Source organism: Lepidochelys kempii, chromosome 10 (genome assembly GCF_965140285.1).
Source record: "Lepidochelys kempii isolate rLepKem1 chromosome 10, rLepKem1.hap1, whole genome shotgun sequence".
In the NCBI taxonomy this organism is placed as follows: domain Eukaryota; kingdom Metazoa; phylum Chordata; order Testudines; family Cheloniidae; genus Lepidochelys; species Lepidochelys kempii.
The window spans coordinates 54908702-54930718 of record NC_136389.1 but is presented as its reverse complement, the minus strand read 5'-3'; the positions used below and the strand labels follow the sequence as shown (position 1 = coordinate 54930718).

The following is a 22017-nucleotide window of genomic DNA, read 5'->3' as shown; positions in this document are numbered from 1 at the left end:
GAACATCTATTGAGTTACATATATTGTATTCTCACATAAAAATTAAAAAAAATCAAGCCTATTTGAGTTTATCGTCAGGTTGTGATCATGTTCTAACCTAGGCAATTTAATCCTGAAAATGCAATGCTGGTGATTTTTGTGCCACCAGAAGGAAGTCTTGTGGTGAGCTAACTGATATCCCATAGGCTTGCAGCATGCTCCCTGCCTGTTCACCCGCTAGGCCTTATCACTTTCCTGACATAATAGTTAGTAGTACAGTACATGAAAGTGTTGCTCAAAAATTCAGACAACTGGATACTTTACAAATAAGTTAATTTTATTGAATAGGCATTATAGCTTCTCTCTGTTTCAAATAATGGAGAAGCCAATTCACACAGATTACAGAGCTATTAGTTACTTATAGTAATCTTTCATAAAAGAAAGAAATTAAATACAGTTCTGCTATAAAAAGTGCGACAGTTATAACTGGAAGTTTTCCGAAACGAAAGCAAGATTTACTATCTATTGCAAAAATTGGTTTAGTGCTTTAATACTTTACAAAGTAACAATCCAACTGCTAAAAACAGTTCTTACATCATCTTTGTCAAAGAATGGATCAGATTAAAAATAACATTGAAATTGAATGAGAATGAACATTGCACGTAAAAAAGGTTCTCAAGAACTCGCACTTTCCACCAAAAAAAATATTCATTTCCTTTTAAGATTATTTAATGCTTTCATTTCTTTGGAACAATCAATTTAAACAATTTAAAAAAGGGCAGGTTCAAAATGACCAAATGTTTTCTCTTCGGACCAAAGTGATGGAAAGCAATCACATCATTCAATTACTAACGGGTCAAGCTTAAGATAAATCATCTTGTTTCACATGGGATGAACATTTAAATGAAAATGGTCAAATTGAGTAAACCTGGAAAGTCACCTCAACTTTAAATAAAGCCTTGATATGCTTATTATATCCATATTACTTTTTAAAATCCTAAAACAATCCTCTGCTAAAACTCTTGAGAAATGTACAGAAGACTGTGCTCTTACAGTAAATAAACTAAGCTCAAGCTCCAAAAAAATGAGAACGGGTTGACTGCCAAAAAATGTAATTCTTGCCCTAGAGAAATGAGTGAAGCTTGCTTTTTCCTGTTTCAACATTTGCTTAAACATTGCTGAGAGTCCTCTGTAAATACATTTACTCTACTTTTATGTAGACTTCTTACAATTCTGAGTTGGTTAGGTTATTAGGAAGAGTTGCATCACCTGTTCTGATTTTTTAAAAAATTTATTGTACTAGCTTTGGTTAAAATTGCATGAAGACCTTTGAATGGACTTTAATAAATCAAATGGGTGGGACCCTGGGCTATTTCAATACTTTCAAATTTAGCCAAGGCATTCTCTATGAGAGGACCAAATCCTACTTACTCTTGGAAAACTCCCACTGACTCTAACGGGAATTTTGCAGAGAAGAAATTCTTCCAATTATGCAACCATCAGCTGAAGGGCAGTATGACATATTCATAACAGTATTTTGCCACCAAAATACTAACAGAAAACTGAACTGAAGAGTACAATAAAAACACAACAGCCATGTACTGCTCACAACAAAATGTCTCTCCTTAAATCATGGAAGACAAACACCCTGTGACTGTAACAGGAGGGTTACCATAAGAATAAGTGATGGGTTGGGAAACAACAGGGAAAGATTCATTCTTCCCCTGAGGAAAGTGTATGAACCTAATCTAGTTAATTGGGGCAAAGCCCTGTTCAAATTATTAAAGTTAACATGGTATAATACTACAGTTTGGACTTCCCTGACTACTGGAGTCTGTGTGGCTAATTCCATTTATTATTTAATCTAGGCTTAAATCCTATTTGTTCTCCTTGGCTTATGCTGCATGAACAGAGTTTTGTATTATGTGCATGCAAAGCTCCCCGAGGAGCTCCATGGGAAAAGGGCTTTCCATCTATTGTAGCTACACAATATGCATTATATAGTTACTACATTTACAGTATGCAGCATCTTGAACGAGAGGCTGTCAAAAACCCTCTGTACATTTCTCTTAATATTAGAGCATAAACATGTACAATTTGCAATGCTGAGAGTCAACAGCTTCTTTACTGCCCCTGCATAGCTGTTCTTCTGTTCATCTCAGATAGCAACATTTTAATGTAGTTAAAAGAAAGGTGGCATAAGGATGCTACCTCAGACCATGGGGGACTGATGTTGTTTTGCTACTGGATCTCCTGCATATTTTAATACAAATGGGGAAAAGCCTATTTTGATTGACATAAGCCAAGGTGGCCAAAGTACAAGCGAATAGAGCTCTACAAGGCCTCATTCCATTGTTATGGTCTGTGATACAAAGATGCTGTTCACAGGGACAGAAGAGCCCAGTGGACAGTGCCCATATTAAAAGACAACAATGGCTGAGTCTGCTCTATTTTGAGCAAATTAGGCACAGGTCCCCAACTCATGGCAAACTACCACTTCACTTGGGCAAAATTTGGCCCATGCCACATTCTAATTTGATTCTGTGACAAAGCAGTAACACCTCTACATGACAGCCCATGCAGAGCCTTCTCCTCAGTTACACCTATGTAAATCTGGCATCACTTCGCTGTTGTATTGATGTAAAACTGATGCGTAAGAAAGAGGAGAATCGGGTCACCAGTTTTCAAGCTGCATTTCACTCCAATGAAAAAGCAGTAAAAGAGTCAAAGGAAAGCCAATTATAATTAATAAATGGAACAATATTAGGCACGGACTTTGTTCTGACATTTTATCATGCCTTTGTAACTTCAGGCAATTTTACAAATAAAGCCCTCTTCACAAGGGGAGAAAAACAATGAATGAGCCTTGTCAATGAACGGATCTGAACAATTAAACAGATAAATGGCAAAGCAACATGCTTTTGTTCTCTGAGTTTATGTGGGATGATCCACAAGCCTAGGCAGACAATGATTTTTGATATCCAGAACTCTGTACTCCACTAAATATTTTGTTGCCATAGTTACTATGTTACCCACCATTTACCTGCCCAATTACTTTTTCTCTCTTTTCCCTCCTTTTCATTGAGGTTTTCCAGCACACTTGCAGTTATCAAAGAATTGTAACTTTCAAGACCATTTTTTTCCCAAAAAACCCAAACAAACCCTACCTCTGATTTAAATGAACATACAGAGCAGACAGTTTTACAGCACCACATAATTATGCAGGCTACAGCAGACTAGAGCAATTTACAGTCATGGGTAAATGAGGAGGTGGGGACAGAGGCTGCATCCAGTTAAATGACTCTCAGTCCCCAGAGAGTCATAACTTTAAGGCTGTTTGGAACATGGTGGCTTTTACCCACATTGTGTGTTCCACAGTGCAAATGTGCATCAGCCATTTAGATTCCCTTGGTACAGTACATGCATTCAGGTAATGGAAGATAGAACAGATGTGTCAAAACAGCATGTTCACCTAAGAGAAGCAAATTATTGTGGTCAGGCTTTGCAAGGAAAAATAAATAAAGATACACTTCCCCTAACGTCTGAGGGATTCTAGCCTTGCTAAGAAGTAGGTTGTTATTAAATGGACAATTATACTGTATTTTGGTACACCAAGGCAGGGCTCTCCATACCCAAGTGATCACTTTATAAATAATCATAGTTATCTACACAGAAAATGAAAATCACTAAAGGTCATATAGTTTTCATTGAGTTAAAAAAGAGAAAGCAATTAAAAAAAAAAACACCCTGAATACATACAGGCAGAAAAAATCACCAGAGGCACCTAAACGACTGGCTTGATTTTCTGAAGTCATCAATCAACAGCAATTCCCAATCAAGTCAATGTTCAGCATCTCTTAAAACCAGGCCACTCATTTATTAGCCCAAATATAGATTTAGGGTCCTAATTTCAGGCACCCAAATTTGAAAATTTTGACTGCAATACAATCATTAGTAGTTGTTTTTTTAAAAATACCCAACACTTCCTGCATCTGAAAAATTGTACCTGTTGATTTGTGACTTACATATGCATTAGTAGCAAACAAAACAGTTTTTTTTGCACAGTTCATCAGATATTGATATGTACAGTGCAAAGTACTATGAAACAAAATCTGAATAATGTAATCTGCACAAAACGGATATGCAAACATGAATGTACACATAGGCATGCTGGGCAGAGATATACAATAGGATAAAATGCATTTACCAGCTAGTTGACATTTCCACAATCTAGAGTGATTTACAATCTACAGGTATTAAATTATGACACCAGCGTCTCATTCTCACTCTCCATTTTCGTAAGAATAACAATTCCATAAACCTATTTAAAAAAACAAATACATCTACTGAAATGGATTCAAACTATTATGAATCCCAACCACATTCTGTGTAGGGACTTCTTTTTTTATTCAGGTAAGAAAACCTTCTGGATGAATTAATGACTCTGAAGTTGCTCATAAAAAAGGGTGTTTGTCGGAGAGGTTTGAGTGGGGAGAGGGAAGTACTGTACCAAAATATATAAACAAAAATGTAAAGCTTTTCAATAAAAAACATTCATATATTCCAACTTTCAATAGACATTGGAGTGCACAACAAAGAGCATTCAGAATTTACAAGAATGTTTACAAAGCTTTCTTTTCATGGTTAATTTCTACCAATATTTCCAAAGTTAACCTACTAAAATGACAACCCTGTTTATAATAAAGGCGCAAAATATTGCTCTGTAGCATATTTTGAAAATAATATAAAAATAATATCTATATTACAATTTAAACTTGGCTTGTAAAATTCCAACGTAATACAGCCTTAAATCTACAAACAGAACACACTTACAAATACCTTTTTTTTGTTAACAATATACTATTCTTTTTTTAATCATATACACAGGAAATTAATACGCCAATAAATTTGAAGTAGTGTAGATTACCAAAGTAACTGAAATTCTATGCTGTAGAACTATTTGGTAATATTCTATGAAAGTTGCCATAGCTTCAAACAAATATACTTGCAGTACATTGAAAGAGTTAAAATGGATTAAGCTTAAAAGCCACTTACAGTCAGGATCAGTTATTTAGCTTCTCTGGATCTTGGTCTTTTTCAAATTACTGCCATTTCCATTTGAATATGGATATCTAATGATGCACGAAACATTCCCAAGGTTACGAACACATTACTTCCTTAGTCAGCTTGTTTCTATTATTTTATGTGCACAAAGGGCCTGATCTAGAGCCCACTGAAAGTAGTGGGATTCTTTCCATTAATTTTGCTGGCCCTTGGATCTGGCTGAAAGGGACAAATTCCTTCCTGTCTGCTGCTCCTCCAGAAAAATTCTCCTTGATGTCATTGGAAATTCTATCTGAGGAAGATGAGCAGCATTTTGCCCTAAAAGGGACCAAATTTGGCTGAAAGGTTAGGCCTGATCCTGCAAACTGATTAACATGTTTCCTTGCACATGAGCAATCTCATTGGGGTGAGGGAGATTATTCACATGCATAAAGTGAAGTACATGTGTAACTATTTCCAAGATCGGGGTCTTAAAGGGCAATATTCTGCCAGTTGTGCATTATTTGATATCAACACATTCACCACAATAAAAATAAAACAAACCGGGATGTGCCCACAGATCACAGAAGGACAAAGGCTTTGATTGTTACAACAGTTTGCACTGATCTGCAATCAGCATGCCTAAGTAAGTGATTGGAATCGCACCATGCTAGTCATGCCTTTGACGTTTCTTGCATCATGAAATACTGCTCATATCCTAGAACTTTTTGTATTTAAGAGAACTCCCAGTCTTCATCTGAGGGCCTATTTAAAGTTCTAAATAAATGAGCAACACACAAAATTCCAAATGGAGCATCTTTCCTCCCCCAGAACCCTTTTGTACGTTACCTTTGAATTTAAGAAGAGAAAATTGCTAAAGAAAGCTTGGGCACACTTTATATAAGCAGTGCACTTATAAATAATTTATAAAGCTTAATAAATTAATAGATTTTTAATAAATGGTTAATCAATTGTCCAACATGTCAACAGGGATACAGTCAAAGACCTGCACCACTGCTGGCCTGGGTCTATAAAATGCAGTGTAGCTGTTCGGGCTAGAGCCCGGGCTCTGAGACCCTGCCTGAACATCTACATTGCAATTTTTAGTCACACAGCCAGAGCCCGCTGACCTAGGCTCTGAGACTCAGTGGCATGGCTTTTTTAATCACAGTGTAGACATACCCTAAGTTGCTTATGACCATCTACACCACCCTTCTACTGGATAGGCTTATTACTACCACATGTGTAACTCATGTTTGTAACATACTTACAATATCTAGCAGTCATTTATAAACCTTTGATAAACCATTTATAAATGGAATCAATGTAAAGTGTGACCAAAAGTCTATTATGGATTATATGCCTCCTCCATTATGAGCAAATTTCATGAGCATGGTAAAATATTTCCATAAGGGTTTTTGGTTTAAAATTTTTTTTTGATAAGCAGAAGTAACTGGACATTAGAAAAAATTAAACAATACCTACGTTTCTTCTGGTGACTATGAATGTATTTTGCATGTGTGTGCATTTAGCGTTTTTTTAAATTGGGGATTCCAGTGGAGAGTGAGCAGGAGTGATGATATTCTCTATCTGTTTTGTGTTCTACATTTACAGCACAATTTCCTCAAACATGCATCTAAAAGCAAGAGCTGTGGCATGAGGAGGAGAAATGATGGGCTGATCCAGTCACCTGCTGTACCATGATCAGAGTGTGCCAAAACAAAACAAAAACAGGTTTTAAAAAGTAAAAGATGGTATTTGTATAATTGGCCACCAACTTGGCTAACACTAGGGATCAAACTGGAGACCTCCAAAGTTAAAAGTATGAGTCTCTACTACAGTCTCTACTACTATGTGAGCTAAAAAGCAAGCTTCTCTAACTGAAAGCTGTTACGAGGCATACTTTCTCTCTTGGTCAGGCACAGAGGGGTACATATAAAACACACTGACCAGTGGGTTACACTTGATCTGAGATCAAAAGTATAGGAGTTACAAATATATTACTCACTATAATGGCAAAAATGGGGACAGGCCTATGGCCTCTAAGTAATGGATGAGGAGCAACTGAAGATTTTCTTTTACTGATGGTGAACTCAAGCCATGAGCATTTTCTAGTTATCTCGGAAAAAAGATAGACAAGAAACTCCCTTTTAGGGCTGGACCCTGCAAATTCAGTTCAAAGGGTGTGTGCACCATAGAGTTTGTCAGCTTGACTCCTTATGCTATAAGTTTATCAGAGCAGCCACCGTCTTTGTGTGTTCGGCATGCAGAGTGCCAAGCACCCACGCTAGTGCAAAATAAACACGAGCAGCGAATGGGAATAAAAGTGTCAGTTCTGCCCAGGAGTCAGCTAGGGAACGCTGGGTGCGTGCATAACAGGAATAAAGACGACTCACCAGCAGGGGAAGAAGATTTAGTTAGCAGTAGCCGGTTGCAAAATGGCCACTTTAGGGCTGCACCTGCTTATCTCTGCCAAATTTAAAGGGACAGTACTAGAAGGGGATGCTGGGAAAAAGTTCTCATAAGAGGGCAGCTCTGTGCTGAGCTAATTTAGTGAGGCCCAATAAGTTATTAAAGAAGCTGAGGAAAGGGGCGGCTGCGTAATAGCACTACTGTCACGCAATAGATTTATTTTAAATCATTGAAGAAATAAATTATGAAAAATTATCAGAAAACTAAGTATGACATTGCGCATTGTGAAGATTGGGTATGCTGACACAATTGTGCTATTCAGCAGATCAATTACACTTTGAAAAATATTATAGCTAAGAGTCAATCTAGTAAGTAATTTGGACTATAGTAATTAAATAAATATTGACTTTGTAAACCTCTTATTTTGAGGAGTACTGCATCTAAAACCTTACTAAATTAATTATTTTTTAAAAACTTAAAACAAGTAAATTATGTATTTTTTAAGTATGTGCTGTGACCACATTTCTTCTTATTCAAAGATGATGCAGCTGAATCAAATAAATGGACAGGAGCAACTGGATGCTAAGTGCAGTTTTCTCTAGTTTAACTTAATACAAAAGCATTTATAGGAATATCAAATGCTACTGCTACTCTAATAATTATTTAATATTTGTTTCCTTCATGAAATTTTGTCCTTTCTGTTTTTCTGTCTGTCTCTGTCTATAACAAATGCAATCAAGTATGTTTGATTTGTTGTACGATGATCTGAAATCACAGATTTCTTTGGCAATTAGAACATATACTTTATCACCACAGCTAACCAAAAAAGACTCTGTGTACCAGCATACAAAACCTAGAACATGATTTTGAATTCTGGGCTTCACAAGTGGGAGTCACACAATAAAGGGAGCTTAAATAACTCATTCAGCTTGATAACATATTCCTTTCATGAAAAATGGATACAAGTTCAATACAGGTCTGAATTCATGAAAAAGCTAGCGAGGTATTGCCCATCAATTTTTCACAAATTCATCTTTATGTGTGTGTGTGAGGGTGATTCATTAATAAAAATGTCTATAAAAGGTTTGATTCAGCAAAAAAATTAAATATGTGTTTAACACTAAGAATGTGCCAAAGTCCCACTAATTTCAAGGGGGCTTTGGCTCATGTTTAAATGCTTTCCTGAAAATGAATGGACTTAAGTATGTGCTTAAGTGCTTTGCTGAATCAGGGCCAAAGGGACTGACTGAGCTCACACCAATGCTAAGTAGGAGCAACTGTACTCAAATTAACAGTTACACACGTGTAAGATCTGAGTATGTACGGTGAGAATAGGCCCTGAGCCACTTGTGGCCCAGAAAAATGCTGTTCAATACTTGAATAAAACTGGACTCATGATCCTGAGAATGGCAGAGAATTACCAGATAGCAAAGAGAGTCCTGAAGGCAAGTGCTTTTCTGTCTACCTGCAGGAAATGAGCTATTGTTCATAAATGTAGACAGACAGAAAAATCAGCTATTGTTTACAAGTGTATAAATATTAAAAATCTGAGTTTGTTTTATTGCCATACTTACATTGGTTGGTGGCATGAAAACTGCAATAACATTCAGAAAAACTTGTTGAAAGAAGAACCACAAATATACTTTGATGGTATTTGTTACCCCTTCTATCTGCTTTTCACAAACATCCATGCGAACAACACTTTACCCCAAAGGGGAAAGGAACTATCACAAATACCTATGCCAATATTTGGATATGAAGACTTGCACAAATCTGTATTTGCATGAGTATTCATGCTGGAAGCGTTTGCACAGATATCTTGAACGCTCTTTGTGTGTGTGTGGGGGGGTGTTATTCAGTCCAAAAGACTCAAACAACAGTTGCAACAAATAGATTGCAAGTCGTGCTTAGATGGAAGTATTTTCACAATAACCATTCATCCAAGTATTTTGGAGAATGAACAAATTAATAAAAGAAAGAAGTCAGATTGTAGATAGGGGAATTAAATTCGTGCCACATATTATTTGTGCTGAACAATTCATCCAGCCCTAGACTATGGCAAAAAATTCTGGCTGGTGAGCAAGTTCTGGAAGTCCTTTAGGGTAGTTTTTATAGATTTCTCCCCACCTTCACAGCCATAAAAATGCTGCTGAAATTCATGTGACAGATTATTTGCTGGGATTTGTGTGTCATGCAAAATCTTGCATGTAATAGGGCCACAGTATATTTCTAACAATGTCCAATAACTGTCTTGCAATTCACAACAAATTAACAAATGGATTGACTAGTTCAGATTTTTACTGAACTGGGAGGAAAAAATCCGCAAGCACCTATGCTTATGAGGAGATACAGTCCTCATGAGATGCAGACCTTCATTCACATATTTCTGGAGACACTGCGTTTCACACTAAAATGAATACAAATGTTTACAGTGATGTAATATGTCACTATGTTAAAAATTTGCAGTATGCAAAATGACTACCATTCTAAAAAAGGGGCTATGACAAATTTACTTTCTATTGAGAAAAAAATCACCCCATGATGGCTATAGAATTTCAAATGTATATGAGGCAGATACGATCCTATTACAATACCACATCTCCAGTATTATGACTTTTTCCCTGTCATTCTACTACCTGAGTGATGTCAGTGTAAATTCAGGCACCATTAGTACATTTTTGACCAAACATATACACAGCACTAACAAAAGAGTAAACAACCTTTCAGCTTACCAGTGTATGTAAAAAAGACACTGACAAAATGGAAAATAATAAATTCTTTATGATAAATTAATCCTCTTATTTCTGCACTGCCCCAGAAAAGTGACAAGCTAGACATTATTTACCCATCATTCCCTTTTTAGGATTCCTTTTCCCACAATCCATTGCTATTTACTTTGCAAGTAAGAAACTGGTTAAACTAAGTAGACAGGGAAGGATCCTCACAATCCTCAATGCCGGTATCCCTTACTTTCTTTCTCCCTACGCTTTAACTCCTCTTTGTAGCAATATGAGCAGTAATTTTCAGTCTCAGGACGACCATAAAAGGAACAGTTCTCTTTCTTGCAACGGTTCTGCTGGATGGAATATATTGGGCAAACTGTGCTTCTGCCTCGGTTTTTATCATTGTTCAACCAGGTCTGAGGAGCCTCCTCATCAGCATATTCTAAGCAGTCTCTAATATCACCGGTATTAAACCCATTTGTAAATGTCTGTGACTTGTGGTCGGTAGGCATGGCGTAGGTCAGTGATTCCACTGTGTTCACTGTACGGATACCTGATATCCGGGCTGGGCTATAACTCTGTGAAGACAGCGATCGATTCTGTTGGGGATAAGTGGCACATGTTTTTAAGGTGCCAACCACTGGCTTATAGCTATCATCTTGGAAGCTAGATGGCTTGGAGTTGACATCATGCAAATGAATAACGCTTTGCCTTTGAACAGGTGGAGTATGGCTATAGTGGGCAGATACCGGAATGGGTCCGCTTTTCTTAGCACCATTACTTGGTGAAGAAAATGACCCTGGAGTGGGACTAGTGCGATCTTTAAACTTTAAAACCAGTTGAGTTGTATGGCTTTGAGGCAAGACTGGTGATGCCCTATCCTGAGGAGATGATTCTAACTTTTCTTTTGAATATGCTTCTTGCTCCAGTTTCCTGCAAGATGACCCATTGAGAACAGCTTTTTTCTCAGCCTCCTTTCGCTTCTGTTCCTGCTCAGCATTGAAGCGCTCTTGGGCACTGGTCAGGTAATAGCCGATCATCTCCTCATGGAACTGATGCCTATGGCTAGTCAGAAGAAGGCCAGCAAAAATAAACTTGCGTTCTCCTTGCATGGCAGCTCTCAAAATGTTGAGGCTGAGCTTTACATCGGTGCTGTATTTCCACGAGTCAGACTGTTTGTCAGAGAGGGATTTCGTGTTTATCTTTTCGGCAGGTGAGATGCTTGCCTTGTCAGTAGGAGAGGGAGTTGTCTTTTCAGACGGAGACGTGCTCGCAGACTGTCCAGATTCCTCTTTGCTCCCTTTGCGAGACTTTGACTTCTTCTCTTTGACTTTTTCTGTGATGTCGCCATTTTTCCCATTCCCTGAATTTGTTCTGCTCATCTTGCCATGCACTAGCCCTCCCAGCCCACCCATATTCTTTTTCAGTTTAATTCCTAGAGTTTTACTGAGGCTTCCGAGTTTATTGGCAACTGAATCCGTCCTGTTTTTGTCTTTATCTTTCCTCTGTTTGTCTTTTTCCTTTTCTTTACCATTTTTGCCATTGCTGCCATTCGAATTACTACAGATGGAATCTCGGTCTGAGTCCATTGAGTCGGCCAGAGACTGAACGTCCTCCCCTGCTGAAGCGGTGGGCGATTCTGGCTGGGCCAAAGGAGCCTGTTAGGGGAAATTAGTTATGATTAGATAGAATAAAATCAGTTTTACACAAGGATTGCATTTCATATCCCCCATCAAATTGCTTCTAACTTGTAGCTTTAAATCTACGTAGAGCCATTTTAAAGTTAAGTTTTAATTAACGTCTGTAGCCTACAGGGCCTACAATGAACAAAACAGAGGTTATATTACTTCAGGGATAAGTGTATATTCTGCAACAATATTAGTTTATAAAAAAAATACACGACTGTCAATCACAAAATGGGGAAGAGTTAACATTTATTTGGAACTCTGAGTTCCAGTTCATGCTTGAAGGTGAAACTACATAACAGTTTGCACAGAATAGTTACAAAAGGATCCCAAATGGGACACTAAAAATTCTTGCAGCTTTCAAACTTGCACATGTTTATTCTAATTTGCAAAATTCTACTCACCCACTTGTTGAGAGTAAGTGACATTTTTTGCTGGATGAGAGAGTAAAGTTCTTCATTTTCATCACCATCAAGGTAAAGGATTGGTAACTGATTTTGTGCCAGGGCTAGTAAATTTCACTACAATTCTGCAAGACTATTCACTCAGTGTCAATTTTGTTCTGAAGAGCAACATTAACACTTAGTACAAATTTGCACTCTCTTTCTCATACATGAGATATTTGCCCAGTTTGTGGCTAGGCTACCACAGCTTTCTCAAGGTGCATCACTATAATTATTTTATGGGGATTCATGGAAGCCAGACAATAACAGCACTAGCAAATGCTATGAAAATAACAGTTAAGAGACTTGCAAGGTTCCCAAACTATGAATACAGCTCAGTCCTGGCTGGCAACACCCCTGCCCTCTCAATCCTGAGCCTCCCTGGAACAGATGCTGCAAATCATACTCATTTGCAAGACACGTCCGGGATAGAGACCAGTGTTCATTAGGGTCTAAGTTGAGATCATAAGCTCATTTGGGACCACAGGGATAAAAATAAGTCTCCAGAACTGGGAAAAATAGACTCTAAAACTACTGCAACAGCTGGCCTCTTTGGTGAATCTCTTGCTAATGTAGAGGGCGGATCCTGTGGGATGATGAGCGCCCAAACCACTAATTCACTACAATGGATATTGAGCATGTTTAGCACCAGGAAGCAAGAGGTCTTTACATCTGCCAAACAGCAAATATGAGAAGTTTAACTAACCATAATCCTTCAGAGTAAAATTCATCCCTTTGCAAAAAGCCAGTACGGGGACTATGTATCAATTGAGTCCTCAGAATAAGTCTTAAGTGGTGCATATGCTTGTGCTGGCCCCAGTGGGGTTGCTGAAAACCATTGAACCAAACTGTAAATTCTGTAAATAATGGAAATCACGTCACGCCAGGGGGTGCGAGAGGACCCCCAGCACCAGCACCTATGGCTGGCCTTCTGCAAAAGGGGCAATTTCACCCTCATTCCATAGGGGGAAAGTTTCAGCTCTGCTGGGGAATTACTAGGAGTTATGCCATTCTCCCCATCCAAAATAAACCTGTCAATAATTAGTTGATGACTATCTAGCTGTGGAAAAGCACAAGTGAGACAACATTATGCTCTCAGCAGAGTTATTTATACATTGTGACTCAATAAGAACTGGTTCTACTTTTCTGGTATAGACAACTGAGTCAAAGACACGCATACAAACAACAGAAGGAGCGGCAGTGCTCTACACTTATACACTTAATATTACTGATTAATACTAGATGCAAGAACAAGGAGAAATGTATCATCGTCTCCAACACTAAGGATGAAATCTTGGCTCTACTGAAATCAATAGGAGTTTTGCCATTGACTTCAATGGGGCCAGGATTTTCCTCTAGGAGTTTCCTTCACTTCAGTTCAGTTAAAAATGAGCTCACAGTTCCTTTATAAAACAATATCCATCCCACAGTGCAGAGGAATGAAAAGCCAGCCCATGAGCCTGTCAACGAATACAATAAAATAATTAATAATTATAATAAATAGAGATGGGGCTTGTCTGTGCAGACAGATTAATTCAGTGGAAGCAAAGGGGAATCTGCTAGATGGTAGGTAACACCTCAATGGGACCAGACATGATTCATGAACAACTGGGGGAAATGAGGATCTGTCAATGAAAGGGATGGGCAGAGAGTATGTGGGAGTAATTGGAACTGACAGAGGAAAGAAAGGGTCTGGAAGTCTCTTAATAGGATTGGTGCCTTCAATGAGCATACACTGGGCCTTGTAAAACTACCTTTTTCTCCTGCAGACCTTCGCAGTTTTCCCTGAACCCTCAATTTCTCTTTTCAACCCCTGGTTGTGCTTGATGCCTCGTTACCTTTGTCCTTGCCCATCAACTTATTGACTCTAGATTAACCCCCATTTCCTTTAATATGATTTGCATGGGAATAGTGTGAGAGAGATTCAGCAATGAGGTCCCAGCTGTGTACCATTATAAATAGCTTCCTCCTCCCAAGGTGCTGGGCTGCCACTCTAGCAGCAGTTTGTGACCCTGTCAGCCACTTTCTAATATAAAAGTGGAGCTATGAGCTATCCAATGGTCCAAATTTAGTTCTTATAAGAGAAACTGAGTTGAAATGGGATGTTTTAGACCATAAAATGCTGCTGAAAGGGCAGCTGACCTTCTGGGAATATTGGAGCATAATGCAGAGAACGGCCTAAATAGTTCAGGAAACCTTTAAAAATAAAGAGAATTAAAACAAAACAAAAAACCCTAGAGAAAAATAATTCCAAAAGATTAGAGTTTTACTAGAAACTACTTTTCAAAGTGGAGTGCATGTTGTAAAAACACCCATGCAGCTGTGTGTGTCTGTGTGTTTTAAAGAAAAAAAGATGGAAAATTTACAAGCCTTATTCCAAAATCAGTGAGCCACACCAGGCTCTGTGCCTTTATTGGCTATTGGTTCACTCCTGAGGTGACACAAGGCAGGTAGCCGAACCCCGCAATTTCCCCTATGAACAAGCCCTGTTGTGGCTTATTTCTCTTCTGTTTAGACAGAGGGAAGGGTTACCCGTGTTTCAGATGGTATGCGTATCCAGGTTACATTCATGTAGCTGTGCAGGAGATTAAGCTTTGCCTCCAGAGACAGAATCAAGCTGAAGAAAAACAGAGGAAAGAGAACAGATGACTAATTAGTTAAAAATACATCCAAGGAAAATCAATACGCACACTTCACTGCAGGAGATAATTTGCATTGTTCAGACTAACAGCAGCTCACAGCACATTAGTAAGGTTGAGACCCACCCACCTCTTTTCCCCCAATAAAGCTCTCTATTAGTGAGCGTCCCGGAACATAGATCAGGCTTGATGGGTTCAAGACACCTTACTGTTAAGATTACAGAGAGTTCTTACCTGGCCAGTCTGGTATTATCATTGTCATCTTTCCCCCACTCCCAGCCTTTCCCAGGATCAACCGCAAAGTGCAAAGGCAGTAACTTGTGTTCAGAGTCAGTCAGAGGGATCACAGCTGAAGAAAAGAAGAAATCAGGAAAGAAGAAATGGGTTTAGCTGGGAAAAGCGGAGAAAAAATAATTGGTGGAAGGAAAGAACCAGTACAGGAGTATGATGCAAAAGCCTCTTATACTCAAAACAGTCTCCCAATTCCTGTGTAATATGTGCCACCTCTCCCCTCTAAACCCAGGCCTTTTGTGAAGCATTTTGACACTGATTTTCCCCCCTTCTCCACATCTGAACCATAATCTCTGGTACTGTAAAGAAAAAAAAAAAAAACAAAATTAGGAGTACTTGTGGCACCTTGTTTGACACTGCATTCAGTGCTGTAGCCTCTACTCATGCCACTAGTCTCACTGCCACTAATGAGGCTAATTGGAGTGAACTAGGACTACTGCCATGACTGAGAGTTGCAGGATCAGCCTCTTAAGCCTTGTCTACACTACAAAGTTGTACAACTTTAACTATACTGGTACAGTTAAAGCAATACAACCCCTCTAGTGTGGATGTAGTTATAACGAAAAAACATGCTTATTCTGGTATAAACAGGATTATACTGGTATAGATTATGCATGTATGGGAAGGGGAATGAGCTATACTAGTATCAAGGATCTTTATTCTGGTATAACTGCATCCACACAAGGGGTAGTACCAACATACCTGACTGGGTAAGTATATATATGACACCACAAGCTATCATACTTATAGCAGAACAAGATTTGTGTGTAGACCAGGCCAAGTAAGGTCTTTGGAGCAAGGACCCTGACATTTTGTAATGCACAATGTACATCTACAGGGATATATTACATTATAAATATTAGTAATAGCTGAAATAAAACCCCCATTTTAGCACCAGGCAGATTATATATACAAACACACACATTAGATATACAATATACATTAATGTCTGTGTAAGTGTCTTTCATAGTTAGTACCTTTTCATTTTTCACTGCTAAAGAAATAAAAAGTTGATAATTTGAATCTAAATCCTTCAACTGTTGCTTAGGGCATGAACAAGGTTCTGCCATCCCTGCCTATTCTAAGTCACTCTTTGCATGTTCTCAATATGTTCTTATGGCCCATAAAGTTGAGAAGAGCATTCAACATTGAAACGTGAAGTAGAGAGGGATTCTGGAGATTTCTGACTCAGGTAATGATTGCCAGTTAAGGTATTTAATAGCCTGAGGCAAAGCCCAGTGCACGAACGAGTCCGCATGCTATTTAAGGACCGCTCAAGTCCACTGAAAGGACCACGGCTACTGGGCTTATCCCCCATGGTTGTTTTCTTTCTTTTTGTTGTCCTGCCTGCTTGGTGTTTGCCTCAGGGATGAAGTTTAGCAGCTGTGCTGCGTACAGAGCATTCTGAAGACTCTACTACAATATGTTTTAGAGATTCTTAATTGAATACATTATGAGAAACGTAATGGCGGTTTGAATTAAAATTGGCAATTTTCTTCTGTTTCATTTTTTAAAAAGATTAGTCTCTGGGCTTACATATTTTATGATGACATTTAATATAAAGCTGTTGAAGGGGGGCTGGGAAGGGGACTCCTCTTTCTCAGAATGCTGCAGCCCATTACTGCTCTAGTGACAACCAATCAAGAAATTTAATTTTCTTTAACATTAGCCTAAATGACTCACTGTAAATATTCACCCAAGGAAAGCCAAAGGGCAAAGGGACTCTGAAAAGCCTGCCAGCCACATGGCAATGAATAATTCAGAGGTTATTACCTTTACCATAAACAATACTGAACTGTTATTTTCCAGCAGCACAGACATCTACATTAGCAACACTGGAAGATGGAGCATTTCTGGATAATTATTGTTGATCACAGAGCAGAATCCAGGATGTATAATCTACACTTGTAACAATAATCATGCTGAAATCAACTATTAATTGTGCTTGATTTAGACATATTTGATGATGACTCCACTATAAAACTATTTTTTGCCTCGTTTAATTTGATTTTCTACACAAAAGAAGGGGGGGAGGGCAAGAGGAAAGCAAGAATTGTGTACAAATTCTGTGCCAAGATTGCCACCTACTGGCAATAGAGTACAATTCTTTATACTGTAGTACAAGTTTTTGTCCAGGTTGCTCTTGTATGAAATATAGAACTGTGGACAATTAGCCAGTTTTAGCTGCATATATTGCTATTAGGTTCAGGTATGGAAGCAAGTATTGTTAGAGACTTTAGCTCTTTGAAGAATGTGCATTTGGATGACAAGTATAATATATGATGCTGCAATTCAAAATTAATTGGAGAGTTCTGCATTAGAGCCACCAAGTCATTGCCCTATGGGGCACCCCAAAGGGCATCAGTGCCAAGTAGAAGTGATTACTGGGCCTGATCTCAATCTCATGTACACTAAATGTAAATCAGGAGTACCTCCACTGAATTCAATGACATTATATCAGTGGAACATCAGTGATGGAGTGAAAACAAAATCAAGTCCCGTGTGTTTTGAGTGTCATTTACAGTCCAAAAAGTAAAATACAGTCAGAACTTCTTAAACCTATGCAAATTAAGTTAATTAAGCAACCGTTATGGACTTAGGATTTATTATACTCCTCACAAATATATTAAATCAGCACATTACAGAAAGCAAGCAAGAAAAGAGCCCAACTAAGCCAAGGATAAACACATGCCCAGTCTTGGTGGTGCATGCTTTTGCAGAGCACAGATTGTGATTTGTGAGTTGGGACGTCACGACATGGCTTGAAACCAAAAGCATTTTACTATTGTCATGTATTTGATTCTTTGGACTTTAGTTCCTCCCCGGAAAGTAAATGCACCTTGAGAAACAAAACATTTAGAATGTTGGGATTTCATTGTAAGAGAAAATGACAGGTTACAATGAACAGTTTTCAGACACAGATTTCAGAGAAATCCATTAAAATGAACTGTTTTTATATATAACATTTTTATTGATATTTGTACAAATAATAAATTTGGCCTAAACTGTCCTGACAGAGGCCCTCTAATGATATTTTAATCAGTAAAACAGATACATTAAGGGTTATAATATTGTACCATCTCCATAAATATGGAGCTTCTCCATAAATAAGGAGCACAGCTTCTGAAGCTCCTTTCACGTGAATTTTTTTACAGCTCTGTGATGTGGATATACACCATAAACTGATTCTTGTGGGTAGTTTGAGGTTAGGATGAGGGAATATTACGCTCTTCATGCACAATTTAATAGCTGAAGTCTTGAATCTTTAAAATTTCACTGTGCTGTCTGTTTCATAAGGTACATTCTATTCAATAACTTTGGTTTCCTGTAGGTGAGATCCCCCTTCCGGTATGACAGAAGCAATTGTAAAGTTCAAGGACTGCAAGTAAGACACTTCAACTAATTTCTGAAGTGAACATGGTAGGTCCAAGTACCCTGCAATTGCCTACCTGAATAATCTGTGATTGTTTGCTGCTCCAGTATGGTCAAGGATTTTCTTTTTGAACAGTCCTAGCTGAAACCTTGCTATAACTCTGTTAACAAGCCCTGCTGCAGATTGCACAGGTCAAAAGTCATTGCAGCTATTGATGAATGACAGCATTCAATGTCCTCCAAGTGTACTTTTTAAAGTATTTCTAAAGCGATTGGCAAAATAACATGCCCAAATAGGTGCTCTCCAGTGAACCTTTATGATAAATGTATTATAGTCAAAGGACTGTTGTCATACAACTCACAATTATTATTTCAATCTGATTATGAGGAGTCATTTCACTGCTGGCTGGTTGACAAAGCACTTCATTGTAGTGTGGGAGCTCTTAGGTAAGCCTCATGAAACAGTCTCTGCCCCAGTTGGCAAATGTTCTTTTTTTTTTCTGAATATATGAATAAAGACGAAAAACCTGGATTAAGCAGCTTGTGAGGAGACAAAACTATTGGCAGGTTCTAGCCAGCTGGTATATTTCACCCTATAGGACCCATTTTACAGTTAATGGAACTACCACAATGTGTTGATCAAAGTGATAACTCAAGGACATGTCAAACGTGTTTCAGGGAAACCACTGGTGACAGGTATGTTTTAAAATCCTCTCCAGACAAACAGGGCTCCTCCTGGGGACCTGAGAGCAATGTAACCCACCTTTATCTCCTCAGGAACTGACACATTTTGCAATATATATGTACATGAGTTGAACAAATTTAGATATGGGGTATATCAGGGCAAAATGATTGACGTCGCTGGGGTTTCACCTATAAATGCTAATGGGAGTTTTACTTATAAGTCAAAGCTCCAGATTTGATCTGGTGAGACGGCGTAGTCCACGTAAAACAAAATCAAAGCTATCTTTCCTCCAAAACTCTCAAATTATATGATCAATGCTATTCGTATATGGAGAAGAAATCTTCATTACTGCCTATAATTAGATTGTATTTTATTTAAAATATAAAAAAAGGCCAATTCTTAACAGACATTGATGGGCACAAATCCCCTCTATTCTCAATAGGACTATGAACGGGTTTTATGTTTTCCTTTGGTATTTATTAGCTACACTGCATATTTAGGGATAATACGGCCTGCCAGATCTGGCGCTCAGAAGATTACCTCAGATAGGGAGTGCCTGTGATGATATGGTGCATCACTGTGGCTATCACTCACTCCCTGCCCCAGCTGCCAGGCCCAGGTGGGAAGGAAAAAATGGGTATGAGTGGAGCATCTCTCTGTCCGTCTAATTCCTGGCTGTCGTAATAATATCTGCAGATCATTGGCAGCTGCATATACTACATTCGACCTGAGGCTGCTGTACCACTTATCAGCATTCAGGCTGGAGCCTGAATGGTGTAGCATTCCCACCACCTCAGTTTTATGCCAAACACTGCTTGGCTGAACCATATGTGGACTTGCACTAGTAGGCAGTACAAAACCAGGTCACTCTAAATACTACTTTGATTCAACTGCCCCTGTAATTAGCCTGTCACTGTCTTTGCTTGCATGATTCAATTTAAGTGAAGCAGTCTAGGTCATAAGAAAGAGTAAATCCCTAAGAAGTTTTTCAGAGGGAAATAATACAAAAGCAGACCCAATATTTAAAATTACATTGATGCCTATAGGGAATCTTCAACAGCTTTCAGTTATCCCATACCTTTTGCACGCAAATACAATTACATGAAACAGCCCTAAGGAGATTACTTATCAATAAAAAGAGTATTTTATATTATCTTTAATACCAATATTTTGATCATTCAAGATTATATTATCTACCACCGAGGGAAATGTGTTGCCTAATTATTAAAAATAAAATATTTTGGCAATGTACAATAAACAACAGGAACATATAATAGCTTGTAATAATAGCAATATGTCACCAGGTGGCATTAAAGGGTTTAATTTACTGAGTACTATAATTAGCGCACAGAGAATGGAGTTTATTTGAACAGTAGCATTCACCACCCTTCTGAGTGTGTGGATGTCATGGCGGTGAAGGGCTTGGGAGGAGAGTAAACCTGTTTGTAGAATTTACTCAGGTGAGCTGTGACAAGTACATGCTAGGGTCTTCCTCCCATCCCCTTTTTAAACTGCAATTTTGGGGGCTCCCCCAGCCACCACTGGGCACTACAGTAAACAAAATTATGGTTAACCACATGTATAAGGCATTATAACTGTACCATGGCATTGACCAAGCAACATTCAAACAGTCAAATGCATAAAACTACACACCCATCCTGCCATGTAACAATTATGCTACAAGCCTTTGGAGATCCCATTCAGAAATGCAGAGATCAGAATGCGACACAAGCATGCTTCCTAAACTGACTGAGTTTGCTCTCCAACCAATGGTCTACTTTGCAGGAACTGACAAGAGTATCAAGAACCAGGCCACACTGTGCTTCTGGTTTGTGGACAGTCTCAATCTGCTTCTCTATTTTTTGTGCTTCCTAACAGATGGCCTCTAATCATACGATAACTCACTCACTCTCTAGAACAATTACCCCCCATGGGACAAGTGTACAAGAACATAGCTTTTGAACAAGCACAAGCTTTCTTTATTAAAAAGATGGTCTCCAGTTTAACCAATGAACTTTTTTCTGATTAGCTACAATATATAACATGCTTAATAGTAATACAACTAGGATTATGAGGATAAACTCAAGAAAAAAATACATCTGCATAAAAGTAACATTATAAAGATTAATTTAAATCTTTTTTCCCAAATTAACTTTGTGATGCACACGTTACCTAGTGCAAATTTAGAAGTAAAAATTTCGACTCATTCTTAGCATTTCCTTCAATGAAAGATCCTTATTATCCTACTGGATTGTTTTCAGGAAAAAGCCAAATATCCTAAATTATACACTGTAGATCCTAACTGGGAGAGGACTGGCGTCATTTTCACATGAACCCTAAAAACTACAAGAATTAGACTACTGTGCCTATAAGTAATAAATAATAGTAATAATGTTCCTTTGCAGTTATGTAGCGTCTTTCATCAAAGGATTTCAAAGCACTTTACAAACATGTAATTAAGTCTTACAACATCCCTGCACTGCACACTCAATATGACTATTTATACATAGTTGCTAAAAACAGGGAATCACTGAGAATCTAACTTTCCTCAACAGAGAGGCTCTTGTGACAATGCAGTATTACATGAATGGAGAAAGAGAGACCAGGTGGATGAGGTAATATCTTTTATTGGACCAACTTATTGGGAAGGATCAATTTCCTTTCAAAATTACAACTACCCACTGATCCCCTTTACAGAGCTTCATCCCTAAGGAAGTTTGCTTCAGAAAGAAGAAAAAGGGTAAT

General features: G+C 38.2%; 1 protein-coding gene across 5 annotated transcripts in view; it reads right to left on the bottom strand.

Annotated features, from left to right (window-relative positions):
• Positions 1–10197: 10197 nt before the first annotated feature.
• OTUD7A (OTU deubiquitinase 7A) overlaps positions 10198–22017 on the bottom strand; it is a 253547-nt gene continuing 241727 nt past the window's right edge. For 4 of the 5 annotated variants that reach the window (XM_073303653.2, XM_073303652.2, XM_078854648.1 and 1 more), the window contains 3 exons: positions 15159–15273; positions 14818–14902; positions 10198–11815 (listed from right to left, as the gene is read on the bottom strand). In XM_073303653.2, coding sequence (XP_073159754.2) covers positions 10385–11815; positions 14818–14902; positions 15159–15273 — 1631 coding nt within the window. In that variant the 3' untranslated portion in view covers positions 10198–10384. Of the gene's footprint in view, positions 11816–14817; positions 14903–15158; positions 15274–18949; positions 19088–22017 lie in introns of those variants that run through there. The other variant, XR_013636423.1, reaches the window with a different exon arrangement.